This window comes from Salvelinus fontinalis, chromosome 2 (assembly GCF_029448725.1).
Source record: "Salvelinus fontinalis isolate EN_2023a chromosome 2, ASM2944872v1, whole genome shotgun sequence".
NCBI lineage: Eukaryota > Metazoa > Chordata > Actinopteri > Salmoniformes > Salmonidae > Salvelinus > Salvelinus fontinalis.
This window is the reverse complement of record NC_074666.1, coordinates 35366081-35380810: the sequence shown is the minus strand read 5'-3', so window position 1 is coordinate 35380810 and position 14730 is coordinate 35366081. Positions and strand designations below refer to the sequence as shown.

Sequence of the window (14730 nt, the reverse complement as noted above, 5' to 3'; positions counted from 1 at the left end):
GAGTTGCACCCCCCTATTTTGCCCTCAGAACAGCCTCAGTTCATTGGGGCATGGACTCTACAAAGCATTTCACAGGGATGCTGGCCCATGTTGACTCCCATGCTTCCCACAGTTGTGTCAAGTTGGCTGGAAGTACTTTGGGTGGGACCTACTACCATACCCTGTTAAAATGCACTTACATATTGTGTCTTGCCCATTTACCCTCTGAATGGCACACATCCACAATCCATGTCTCAATTGTCTCAAGGCTGAAAAAAACGTATTTAACCTGTCTCCTCCCCTTCATCTACATCACAGGTGTCAAACTCATTCCACGGGGGGCCGAGTGTCTGCGGGTTTTCGCTCCTCCCTTATACTTGATTGATGAATTAACATCACTAATTAGTTACGAACTCCCCACACCTGGTTGTCTAGGGCTTTATTGAAAGGAAAAACCAAAAACCTGCAGACACTAGGCCCTCCGTGGAATGAGTTTGACACCCCTGATCTACATGGATTTAACAAGTGACATCAATAAGGGATCATAGCTTTCACCTGTATTCACCTGGTCAGTTTATGTCATGGAAAGAGCAGATGTTCTTAATGTTTTGTATACTCAGTGTATATATATGTATATGTATATATATATATATATATATATATACACACACACACACACACACACACACACACACACACACACACACACACACACACACACACACACACACACACACACACACACACACAAACACACACACATCAAGGACCCCACACACCCCAGCCACAAGCTGAAGCACGAGGACTGATACCAACAGGCTCAGAGACAGTTTCTATCCACAAGCCATCAGCCTGCTGAACACTTGAACTGGACTGACCACCTGGTCTGATTCGCCCCTCATTAGCACACATGCACTCCCTCATGCATATACCCACACAGACATACACACACACACACACACATATATTATATACATTCATGCTACACACACATCACAACTTCTACTACCAGAAGACTTATTATATTGCTCAATTTATACACTTACCCCATCCCCCCCTTCTCCTATACACATGTAATTATTGAACTATAAATTGTCACTTCCTGTATTATACTTATGCTAAAACATTTATTCTATTCTACTGCCATTGACTTTATATTTGTCTTTTTATATTTTATTATTTCTTACTGTTGTTTGCATTGTCGAGAAGGAACCTGCAGTAAGCATTTTGTTGGACAACGTATAACATGTGTATCCCGTACATACGACTAATAAAAAAAAATCAACTTGACTTGAAACACAGTCCCTTTGATCTGGAACCACAGGTGTCACTGAGTCACAGAGATAAGCCTTCAATGCCCCTGGGCACTGAGTAGAAGTAAGTGTGTGTGTGTGTGTGTGTGTGTGTGTGTGTGTGTGTGTGTGTGTGTGTGTGTGTGTGTGTGTGTGTGTGTGTGTGTGTGTGTGTGTGTGTGTGTGTGTGTGTGTGTGTGTGTGTTTTTTTAAAAATAAATGCTCCCAGTCATGAGTCATCATCACAGGAATGGTGATCCTATATGTGAAACCTCATATAGTTCTCACACCACCTCAACCCAAGGTGACTGTGTACATTTATGTGGGTTATTCCACAACAGGAAGATAAGTAGCACCTGAATCAGGCTGAGGTAAACAGTAACACCACAGATTAATCAGGGTTGGTTAGCTATAATAATATTTGGTAACACTCTATGGGTGCCCCCTGTTGGCACTTACGACCACTGCAAGACTCAGAGGTCCAAATGGGGTGAAACACGAAGAAGGATTGCTTTGTTTTCACTGCCATCTTCTGCCAATAACGGGTATCTGCACACAAACAGTTAGTCTGGTTACAGGTTAGATCACAAAAGACACCAAGATCACAATTAACCAAGTGAGAATACACAAAAGCCTGTGAACATTTTTTCATAGTGCAATCATACCTGTTGTGGCAAAGAATATGCCAGGCAGTCCATGGGACAAATATTTCTATATTTATTAATTCCATTATTTTAGATTTGTGTGTAATGTTGTGAATTGTTAGATACTACTGCACTGTTGGAGCTAGGAACACAAGCATTTCTCTACACCCGCAATAACATCCGCTACACATGTGTATCGGACCAATAACATTTGATTCGATTTTGACTGACTACAATATCATCATCATAGCTAATTTCTGAGCCATATCACACAAACATCACTTTGAAACTACTAAAGGATAAGATACGATCAAATATAACATGTTTAAGCGGGCGAAATCATTTAACGAAAAAGTATGGGGCATCATGGACATTGGGCTTCTATTAAAGATACTCAGCTAGCTACTATCTAATTTCACCAGTGCGCGTGCTCAACACTTGGCTTTGTTCCCCCCCCCCTTTTTTTAATTGTGTTTGGCCGGTAGCTAGCGGTACTGCTACTCGCATGGGTTCTATTTACTGTAGCCGGTTATGTCGGTGAGGTGTGTTTCCATGAGGCAGTGGAGAAGTTGATACTTTATTTCGGACTGAGTGAGAGAGAGGGACCAAGCAAACGCAATGGCGGGGGTATTCGACATTGATTTGGATCAGGCGGACGAAAATGTGTCTGATGACGAACTCGGGGATGGGGTAAGTAGCCAGCTACTGTACAGTAATTAGCTAGCGACCCAGCAAAACATTACTAGCTAGCTAGTTTCCTTTAGCTTCCGACCTTGGCATGAACCAGTTAGCTACTGTCGTTAGCTGCTAGTGAAGAAGGGAGGCGCAAACTAATTTGTCTGCAGTAAAGAAGCTGATGTTAGTCAGAAGCTTAAGACTGTCTTTGTCAATAACTTGAACATATCAGCTGGTTAGCTAGTCGTGCGTGGCAAGCCCAAAAGAACCCACGCTTACAACCGCTAATATATAACTAGTTAATTTAGCGATGAACGTCAGTAAGTAAGAAAGAAGGTAGCTAGCTAATTAATATTATAGTAACTAACTATTATTAGGTAGCTGAACCAAGGGCGGACTTAACGTTGGTGGCAAGCTAAACTAACCAGCTATATAGGCCTAGTCTTCTCAATAAACGATCCATTCTTAGTTGGATTGTCAAAACATAGCTAACGTTAACGGATATAGCGTTACGCATTGACAGATTACTATAGCTATGAAACCACTTGACCTCTGATGATCAGATTTCGGCATCGTTGGATGTGGACAAGTGAAACAAGTTGTTCTAGCTACTCTTTCATACATCTTTAATTTTAGAATCGTTTGCTTTTTTTTCAGCAGTCTCACAAGACTGTGTGTGTGTGGTGCAGTTAAAAAAGTCCCGTCTGAATAATCACTGGAACTGGTATATTTTGAAGTTGTTTACTGATGGAGAAAGATCAATCCTGTTAAATTGTTCTCTTTTTTCTTCTTTTTTTTTGTTGCCAGACCCAAATGAGCGAATGCACGGAGCAATGCAGCGGGTTCGAATTGTGGGTATTTACAACATAGGTTCAGCCTGTATATTTTAGCACTAGCTAATGTGGCACACTCACCACAACATCTTTGATAACAGGGTGCTTCTTTGACATGCAATTCTATGTGTTTTATTGTTTGGGCACAGGTGTCAATCTAATTGCCCTAAAGGGATTAATAATCTGTGTAATACATTTTTTGTTAACTACTGCAACACCTTTGACCACTTTTATGATGTTGTATGAATGATGAACAGATAAAGGACAATGAGTGATTTTAGTCGATAGATTGCTTGTGCAGGCAGGACTGTTTTCCCCTACTGCGGATTGCATCTTTAATCTAACCATCTGGTTTTGTCATTCGGGTAGATTCAACATTGACTGGCTGAAATTTGACATGAATGAATTATGTTTCAATGGTTGTCTTTTAAAATTTATTTTCAAGTAACATGGACGACTGTGAAAAGTTTGAAATCTCTGAAGACAGCGTCAACAAAGGAACGGAGCAGATTCGTCCGGAATGCTTTGAGTTACTCCGGGTTTTAGGAAAAGGAGGCTATGGAAAGGTGAGCTATCCCTCATCACCCTTTGACTTGTTCAAGTATTCATTCACGTCTTCTCCTTAGAATAGATAGCATAAATCCATGGTTTGACTTTCCCCCTATCACATTCAGGTTTTTCAAGTTCGTAAGGTGTCGGGTGCCACTTCGGGAAAGATTTTCGCCATGAAGGTCTTGAAGAAGGTGGGCTGTTTGGATTCTCATGACGTTGAGATACTTATCTTTTGTTGTCTCGTTTGCCCCTAAGGAACTGCACACTTAAGTTCTGTGTTATTTATTCTATAAAGATTTATTCTCTTAGGGATTTCCATTGACATGACGATGAGCCCAGATTGGACACTGACCCAAGTTGTTACAGTAGTGTACTGAATACACAGGTGAATTCATTTAGCCATGCAGTCAGAAAAGAGGCCGCCTAACCCATAACAAAAAAACTAAAACGACTTCCCATGAAACCTCAGGGCTGTTTGTTCTCCACAGTTTCTTTCCATCTGCTCTGCATCCTTTCTGTAATTGATGACTGCCTGTCTGGTTTGCATCTTGGCCCCAGAATCCACCAATTTTTCCCAGAAGCCTTAGAGGTTTCGGTAATAATGGTTCTGTTTATAGTTTTTTATAAGCCAGTATTTACTGTTGCTACCATGCAGGAGCTAAGAGCTCTTAACCAGCCAACCAGCAGCTATCATCACTGCCAAATAAAACACCAGGGTCCCACCTCCCCTCTTTCCCTCACATCTTGGAAGCCCATATAGCTTTTACATACAGGATTTACCCCAGTGTTTGACCGAAAAGGCTCAGACTTTTCTGTTTCCATGGGCCGTGGCTCCTGCGGACCTGCTCTCACTTGTGGTCAAAGTAAAGCCCCTGGTACTTTTCTGCCTGCATTTACATAACAATGGCTAACTGAACTTTAACACCTTCTCACAAAGCAACTGTTTTTATTATGCAGAGGTTGTTGATTCTGCTTTTCACAAGTCCTCAGTGTCAGCCCTAGCTATGGAAACACAATTTCCCTAGTATAACATAAGGGTGTATGTACTCTAGTGTAACACTGTTGAAAAGCAGCAGACTTGCCCCAGCACTGGTGTTTAGCATGGTGAACTTAACCGGCCATGTCAGAACCCAGCACTGTGTGCATGTTATAAGTGGCTGTGTAGCACGGCAGGCAGCAGAGCCTCACGCTCATGACCGACTGCTCTGCTCTCATACTCTGGCTTCTGGCTCTGCCACTGGGCTCAGGCTTTATCCAACTGAAACAGATCTAGTATTGTTCCCGACGGCTGAAATAGTTTGAATGTTTTGGATTTCTTTGAGCAAAAGATTTGCACGTGTTCTGGACCTGAGGGCAACAATAACGGCATTAATGACATGGCTCAGAGCAGAGGCGTTCCTTTACTTTCTTTCACTGGGCTGGGGAAAAGGGGAGCGCAGAGAAATAATCATCGAAACCAGGTGGCAAATGAACATTTCCTTTATAGGTTATTGTTATGTTGTCAGACCGTCGCAAACCTGTTGTCCGTTACCTACCATAGTGTGTCCTGCTAGACAAAGAATGTTCTCTAGTGTTACTTTTCAAATGCATATCATACCTCAGTTTCTATTTTGCTATAATATTTTTCATTTGGAGTGACTAACTTGTTACCATACAATTACCAGGTTATTTCCCCTTTATTCTCTGCTGTAAATGTAAAGTACTACCATTGTTATAATGCTGACGGTGCTTGACAATCCATGCCTTGTTTGATGCCTCCAGGCGATGATAGTGCGTAACGCTAAGGACACGGCACACACCAAGGCAGAGAGGAACATCCTGGAGGAGGTGAAGCACCCATTCATAGTGGACCTCATCTATGCCTTCCAGACAGGGGGCAAGCTGTACCTCATCCTGGAGTACCTAAGTGGTGAGTGGCTGGGGCACAGTGTGTACGCACACACACACACACACACACACACACACACATATATATATATATATATATATATATATATATATATATATATATATATACACACCCTTGCAGCTACGCCTTCCAGGCAGGTGGCAAGCTGTACTCTACCTCGTCCTGGAGTACCACTCAGGTGAGTGGCTGGGGCACTGTGTGGGCGCACACACATACAGACACACAAACCACACAACACATCGTAACATACACACTATGGCCTAAGTTAAAATAAAGCTGCAATATGTAACTTTTTGGGCGACCTGACCAAATTGACATAGAAATGTCAGTTATAGATCTGTCATTCACATTGAAAGCAAATCTAAGAAGCGGTAGATATGTTCTATGTGCGCTATATCTATACTTCCCGTTCTTAAGTTTAGTTTTTTGTCTTTTACTTTCAGTTTTTTTGTTACACCAGCTTCAAACAGCTGAAAATGGTTATGGAAAATATCACATCGGTTTAGATGGTACAATGATTTTCTACAATATACTTGGTTGTTTTTCACATTAACTGAAATTAAGTGAACTACTAGAATTTTAGCAACCACGAGCAATTTCTGCATAGTGCATATTTAAATGCTGTATCTGTGATTTGCAGGTGGGGAGCTGTTTATGCAATTGGAGAGAGAGGGGATCCTTGTGGAGGACAAAGCATGGTAAGTGATCTGTCATGCTGGAGATATCTGTCTGAAGTGTGTAGAATAGATATGAGTGTCTGGAACCTCACTCAAATGTTGTGTCAACAGATGTGAGATTTGATTACATAGCATAAGGTCAGTAGGGGTGTGTTTTGGATCTATTTTTAGAAGCAGACAAATGTTAGGATGTTGGAAGCACAACACTTAGGTTTAGAATGTAGAGGGCAATGAAAGGTGAATCTGAAAGGATACATTTTTCCTAAATGCTATTGATGCTTTACGGATAGAATTTTTTTCGTCATACTTCCTGTAACTGTATAGATGTCTGTTTTCTTTTCTGCAGCTTCTATCTGGCAGAGATTTCAATGGCTCTGGGACACCTGCATCAGAAAGGCATCATCTACAGAGACCTGAAGCCAGAAAACATCATGCTCAACAACAACGGTCACATCAAGCTCACAGACTTTGGACTATGTAAAGAATCAATCCATGACGGCACAGTTACTCACACTTTCTGTGGCACCATAGAATACATGTAAGTCACGGTCCTAATATTAAAACAATGAAAGTTAATATCAGCCTCCTAGTCTGTTGTAAACTTCTTGATCCACTACTGTATATACTCTTGGTAGGAGAAATTAGTGAGTTTGGTTGCACATTGTTTTCGAGGTCGACCGATTAATCGGAATGGCCGATTTTCAAGTTTTCATAACAATCGGTAATTGGCATTTTTGGACACCGATGATGGCTGATTACATTGCACTCCACGAGGTGACTGCATGGCAGGCTTGACTACCTGTTATGCGAGTGCAGCAAGGAGCCAAGGTAAGGTGCTAGCTAGCATTAAACTTATCTTATAAAAAACAATCAATCTTAACATAATCACTAGTTAACTACACATGGTTGATGATATTACTAGTTTATCTAGCTTGTCCTGCGTTGCCTATAATCGATGTGGTGCCTGTTAATTTATCATCTTTGCCAAACGGGTGATTTAACAAGCGCAAAGGCACTTTATGGTTAGGTACACCAATATGTACCTAACCATAAACATCAACGCCTTTCATAAAATCAATACACAAGTATATATTTTTAAACCTGCATATTTAGTTAATATTGCCTGCTAACATGAATTTCTTTTAACTAGGGAAATTGTGTCACTTCTCTTGCGTTCTGTGCAACGAAGTCAGGGTATATGCAGCAGTTTGGGCTGCCTGGCTCGTTGTGAACTGTGTGAAGACCATTTCTTCCTAACAAAGACAGCCAACTTCGCCAAACGGGCGATGATTTAGCAAAAGTGCATTTGCGAAAAAAGCACAATCGTTGCACGACTGTACCTAACCATAAACATCAAAGCCTTTCTTAAAATCAATACACAGATGTATATATTTTTAAACCTGCATATTTAGTTAAAATAAATTCATGTTGGCAGGCAATATTAAGCTAGGAAAATTGTGTCACTTGCGTTCATTGCACACAGTCAGGGTATATTCAACAGTTTGGGACACCTGGCTCGTTGCGAACTAATTTGCCAGAATTTTACATAATTATGACATACAATTGAAGGTTGTGCAATGTAACAGCAATATTTAGACTTATGGATGCTACCCGTTAGATAAAATACAGAACGATTCTGTATTTCACTAAAAAAATAAACGTTTTGTTTTCGAAATGATAGTTTCCGGAGTTGACCATATTAATGACCTAAGGCTCGTATTTCTGTGTGTTATTGTATTATAATTAAGTCTATGATTTGATAGCACAGTCTGACTTAGCGGTGGTAGGCAGCAGCAGGCTCGTAAGCATTCATTCAAACAGCACTTTCGTGCGTTTTGCCAGCAGCTCTTCGTAATGCTTCAAGCATTGCGCTGTTAATGACTTATCAACTCCCGAGAAGTAGGCTGGCAATACTAAAGTACCTATTAGAACATCCAATAGTCAAAGGTATATGAAATACAAATGGTTTAGAGAGAAATAGTCCTATAATAACTACATCCTAAAACTTCTTAACTTGAGTCTTCAATATTCCCAGGTAAAAGGAACCACCAGCTTTCATATGTTCTCATGTTCTGAGCAAGGAACTTAAACGTTAGCTTTTTTACATGGCACATATTGCACTTTTACTTTCTTCAACACTTTGTTTTTGCATTATTTAAACCAAATTGAACATGTTTCATTATTTATTTGGGACTAAATAGATTTTATTGATGTATTATATTAAGTTAAAATAAAGGTGTTCATTGTTCATTCAGTATTTTTGTAATTGTCATTATTTCATATATATATATAAATCGGCCGATTAATCGGTATCGGCTTTTTTTGGTCCTCCAATAATTGGTATCGGTGTTGAAAATTATAATCGGTCGACCTCTACATTGTATAGGGTTTGGTTGCACATTGAATAGGCCTACCCATTCCTCTCCCCTCTGTCACTCCAGGGCCCCAGAGATCCTGATGAGGAGTGGACACAACCGGGCTGTAGACTGGTGGAGCCTGGGAGCTCTCATGTATGACATGCTGACAGGAGCAGTGAGTACAACTCCTCCAAGAAATACACATAATATAGCCAGTGTACAAGACTACATCATCTTTTTACATTTCGAATATTATTTTGATATTTAACCTCAGGTGGACATTATGGCTATTGTTGTGGAACATACTTTTTTTGTTACTCAACAGCCGCCATTCACTGGTGAAAACAGGAAGAAGACCATTGACAAAATCTTAAAGTGTAAATTGAACTTGCCACCTTACCTCACACAAGAAGCCAGGGACCTTCTCAAAAAGGTAAGCGTTTCACTGTGTTAGATGTTAAACTCTTCCAGTTTTAATAAATTCGTTTTTGGGTGACATTTCAGGTACACTCCATCTTCTGATTTGTGAAATGTAACACAAGTCGGGTCAAATGAAAACAAAGGAGAAGACTAACATAACTCTCTGTTCCAGCTACTAAAACGCAACGCCTCATTACGGCTGGGGGCGGGCCCAGGAGACGCCTCAGAAATTCAGGTGATACAGTTAACATGGCACCTGTTGCAGGATTATTACAATGTTGGTGAAGAGGGACACCCTCTAATGTAGCTTTTTTCTCGTCTCCAGTCCCACCCATTCTTCAGGCATATTAAATGGGACGAACTTCTCGCTCGCAAAGTGGAGCCTCCATTCAAGCCTGTTCTGGTGAGCCATCATTCCTTATTCATAGAATTTTCATTGTGAAGAAGAACACCTGTGCTTCCCAAGTCCTCCATGACCCACGGAGACTAGAGGTTAACAGGTTTCCTCCTTTCCTTCCATTGTAGCAATCAGCTGATGACGTGAGCCAGTTTGACTCCAAGTTTACCAGCCAGACTCCTGTTGACAGCCCTGACGACTCCACGCTCAGTGAAAGTGCCAATCAAGTCTTCCTGGTAAGCTGCTTACTGTGCTCAGTCCATTTGGTTTCGTGTTTGTGGGCATGTGTGTTTTACTGTGTGCATGGCTGCACGCACACGTCTAGACATAAGCTAGACTGTTTTTGTTCTTTTTAATTTTTGACAAAAAAAGATTGTTCTTACGAGAAATGGGTAATGCGTCTGTTTTCTGTTATTTATTTTTTACTGGAAACTGTTGACTGTCTGGCCACATTGCATGATGTAGTTTAATGAGTGTGTCATTGCTCATCTCCTGTGTTCTGTGTTGTAATGGACCTTGATGAGCCTGGCTATAATCTTCCCCGTGACCTCCTTCCCACAGGGCTTTACGTATGTAGCCCCCTCTGTGCTTGAAAACGTCAAGGAGAAATTCCCCTTTGAGCAAAAAGTCCGCTCACCAAGAAGGTTTCTGGGAAGCCCAAGAACACCAGTGAGGTAAGTGCTTTTTGTTTTGTCTCATGTTCCTCTAGGTTTGTGTAGAACTTGCATTTTTACATGAAGATGTCCTGCCCAGCAGTGGTTGAATCCAGTATCATTCTGGTACTCACTTCTACTGGGATTTATCCTCACTCTTAAAATGTCACTATTCTAATGGTCTGCCTTGCCCCTATCAGTACTCAAATGCACTATTCTAACCCTGCCGTATGTCCTGTTCCCTCAGTCCAGTGAAGTTTGCTGGGGGGGACTGCTGGCCCCGGGCCCCCACTCAGGCTAGAGTCTCGTCCCTGCTGTCCCCTGGGGGCTCTGGGTCTGGAGACCAGCCCATGGAGGTTGGTGTGGAGCAGATGGACGTGAGCTCCAAAGCTACTGAGGTGTCTGCCCCCTTGCCCATCAAAAAGCCCTCTGGCAACACCACCACAGGCGGCCCCTTCAAGAAGCAGGCCTACCCCCTGATGTCCAAACGTCCAGAGCACCTCCAGATGAATCTATGACGCTCAGCTCCATCTAGAACTCCTCTTTTCTAATTCCTCCTCCCCCGTTTTTTCTTTTTTTTCTTTTAAAAGCCTTAAAGAAATGACTGACGGAGCGCTGACCATCGGCACCAATCACCAGCTCCTCCAGACACACCTTCCATCTCTGCCTCCTTCCCTCTCCTCTCTATCCCTTTTTGAGCAGCTTGGGAGCCACATGGGTCTTTCTACCCTAGCAGATATGAATAAACTATAGCAGTCTCCTGTTAGGGGCGACGAGGGAGAGAACTCCCTCCCACCAATTAGAGCTTTAGTCAGACAACGAAAGGTCTTGACTACTTCCTAATGCCCAGTAGGGTGTAGATGCAGGAAGAGACGAGAGCAGTGCTGCTGCCTGATTCTTGTGTGCTCCACTGGGATAGCTTCTCATATGATATACTGGTGCTTTGTACTTTGTGTGAGTGGGGACAGACAGTGTTACTCATGCAGCAGTGATTTTCCTCACCAGGAGTGAGACGTTATTGATTTCTGAAGCCGTGTAATAGACTTTTGAAGGCTGAAAGGGTGGAGAGGATTTCCCCCTTAAATGCCTTTGCTTCCTTTTTACAGGATACAGTATAGATGGAGAAAATTATAATGAACAAAGAACACAATATTCTCTACAGTTCTCATGCTATAGTATATTAGGCTGCATTGTTCCATTTAAAAAAAAAGATGGAATCCACAATGCCTTTCTGCTTTGTCACATCCAGTCAGGATAAATCCTGTTGAACACAGCTGGGTCACGGCTGGGTTGTGTTCAGTAGGTAGAACACGTATTGAAACTGAATTAAACAGGAAGGTGCTATCTGAACTCGTCCAATGAACAGATTTCTGTGAGCCTTACTGAACATGACCCTGGTGTGGTGTCATTGATGGAGGTGCAGCTTAAAGCAAACAGAAAAACAAGGTGTATGCTATTTCAGCTGAATGCAACACCACCTGCACCATCTATCTGACTGGATTTCTCAGTAGATACAAAACCTTTCTGTCTGTCTCTGCATGTAGTACATTGAATGTAAACTGACTCGAAATGCCTTTTTGAGTGTCACTTACTCAGATGACCCACATGAGTTCTCTTCACGGTTAAGATGCATGCAGGTTTATTATAATATTATGGACCTATTATTTTTGGGCATCCAGGAAATGTGTCATTGTCAGATATATAAACCGAGGGCTCATCTTTTGAATTGAAAGAAGCAAAGCATCAAGGCCAAATTCTCATCATCACTGCCTTTTGTGTTTAGCTTATCACCAGGTTACATTTGTCTAATGCACCTGGCTAGGTGCTTCACGGATGCTTCCCTCAGTCTTTTGAACCCTTGGTGATATCAGTAGGGCTGTACCGCTTTGCTGGTTCCATTTGAACCAGTGATTGTTTGAAATATGTGGTGACTTGAAGGTGTTGTATGTATGTGGTCTTTAACTGTGCGCCTCTGGAGAAAAGCCATTTGATCCTCTTCCCCAAACATGAAACTTAGTCAAATGAATAATAATCCAACTATAAGGTTCCATCTAGCTGAAGGCAGTGTTCACACGACCAAGAGAATGGTCATACTTAACCAAATGTGTCTGTTATTTGATAAATGTGAAAATGGTAACATTTTACTTTTTAAAAACATACTTTAAAAAACTCAATAAGCAAACAGTTGTACTATTCTGTTCCGTTTTGAACCAGGCAGTTTATTTGGGTTGTTCTCTAGAAGTGCTCCTGAGTGGCGCAGCGGTCTAAGACACTGCATCTCAGTTCTTGAGGCGTCGCTACAGACACCCAGGTTCGAATCCAGGCTGTATCACAAACGGCCATGATTGGGAGTCCCACAGGGCGGCACACAATTGGCCCAGCATCGTCCGGGTTTGGCTGGTGTAGGCCGTCATTGTAAATAACAATTTGTTGGCGTGTCCCCCTCTACAAACCTACATCCTGTTCAAAACAATTGGATGGGTCAAAAAAAGGTTGTCTGGGTGAATGTTTATCCTGACAGAGGATTTCCTATTCCAAGACTGCTGAGGTTTATTAAAATAGACATTATCGCCCCCTCCCTCGTGTGTGTGCTTGTCAATGACGGAATGGACCAAGTGCTTTATCTTCAGATTCCATTGGAGAGGATGTATGGTGTGCTTCAGAGCAACTTCCATAGTGACCATGGCTTAGCTTTGAATACATTTTTAACAATCAACAACTTCTATGGTGAATTTTTCTTTTCTTTTTCTACTGCATCAGTCCCACTATGCAAACAATGTATTTATTGCATAGTCAGTTGTATGTTTGGCACGCATGGATCTTTTGTAAATGACAACCTTTATTTTGTTCATTTTATTTATTTGTAGATATGTGCATATGGTTATCATATGAATATCTATCTTGAGAAACCTCAAATGCAGCAGTTAATTCTTTATTCCAAACTACAATGTCCTAAATGTTTTAGTATATTTATTGTACTACAATAGAATCATATTGTGCTATGGACTTGTTCAGAAAGTAACTTTTTGATAACTTTTACCTGGTTCTTTTAATTCTGAACTTGAACTTTTTAAGATGCCTGTTGAGTGTTGGAAATATGGGCTGTGTGTGTGTGTGTGTGAGATTAAAAATAAATAATAATTGCAACTTTGTATGTATTTGCAGATGTGTATTGAATGCTATTGAGACAGGAAGATGATTGGATCATGTGTTTCTTTCTAGTAGTGTAGAGTCTCTAAATGATGCTCCTCTAACCTGTTAAATACTGTAATGATCTGAGTGGGATGTGGTTTGGAGCTTGCAGGCCTTTTGAAAAGTATACAAATGGGAACATACCTTGATTAATCAATTTATTAGAAGACGCTGCAAACATTTAATCTGAGTCAATATTTCATCCCTGTATTTATTCCCTGCATTTATTCCATGACCTGGGATGTTGATTTGTAATATCATGTAAGTGGATGGATGAGAACAAAATAAAAAGTGTTGCTGATTTGAAGCCTGTGAGAGTGATTATAGTGCAACCTGGAATGATTATGCTACCTCCAAAGTTACTGGTCAACTCTCATAATGGTTGCTAGGAATGTCCAGAAGACACCGACTTGAGGTAACAGTAACCACGTTTCCATCCAGTTTTTATGCAAGTAAAAGAAAGTCATGCCACATAAAAAAAACAGGACAGCTGTGAATCAAACAAGTAGTTTGTTACAATTTTACAAAATGCCACAAAAACTCTAAAGGATAGTTTTGTGTCTGTAAAATGAATTATGCGAGAAACGCATTTATGCGCAACTCTGATATAGTAACCATATCGAAGTTAACTTCGAGTCGGGATGATACGGTGTATGGTCCTCCCACTGTGACTCGGGAAACCATGCAGTTTATTAGGCTACAGATGAAGAAAAAAATATGATTAATTTCACAGGATGGTGAAAGTGAACGGCGATCTTGATGATCTTTTCCAATAAATATCGAGGGTCTTATTCTGGTGATATGATCGATGCTTTAATTTGTTATTCCTGCTTAAAGGTGCTGGCTAAAATATACATATATATTTTGACTCCTTTTTCATGTTATCCAATTGGTAGTTACACTCTTGTCTCATCGCTGCAACTCCCGTACGGACTCGGGGGAGGTGAAGGTCGATAGCCTTGCGTCCTCCGAAACACAATTCAACCAAGCTGCACTGCTTCTTGACGCAATGTCCACTTAACCCGGATGCCAGCCGCACCGATGTGTTGGAGGAAACACCATGCACTTGGCGACCGTGTTACCGTGCAATGCGCCCGGCCCGCCACAGGTGCCGCTAGTGCGCGATGGGACAAGGACATCCATGCCGGCC

General features: G+C 41.4%; 1 protein-coding gene across 1 annotated transcript; it reads left to right on the top strand.

Moving 5' to 3' along the window:
• Positions 1-716: 716 nt before the first annotated feature.
• LOC129817643 (ribosomal protein S6 kinase beta-1-like) lies at positions 717-13887 on the top strand. The gene is made up of 14 exons (XM_055873097.1): positions 717-2605; positions 3398-3441; positions 3869-3989; positions 4098-4166; positions 5737-5884; positions 6525-6582; positions 6908-7099; positions 9003-9093; positions 9244-9351; positions 9511-9573; positions 9664-9741; positions 9864-9971; positions 10297-10409; positions 10636-13887. Exons 1-14 carry the CDS (start codon positions 2534-2536, stop codon positions 10904-10906), a joined length of 1536 nt encoding a protein of 511 aa, XP_055729072.1. The 5' UTR covers positions 717-2533; the 3' UTR covers positions 10907-13887.
• The last annotated feature ends 843 nt before the right edge of the window (positions 13888-14730 follow it).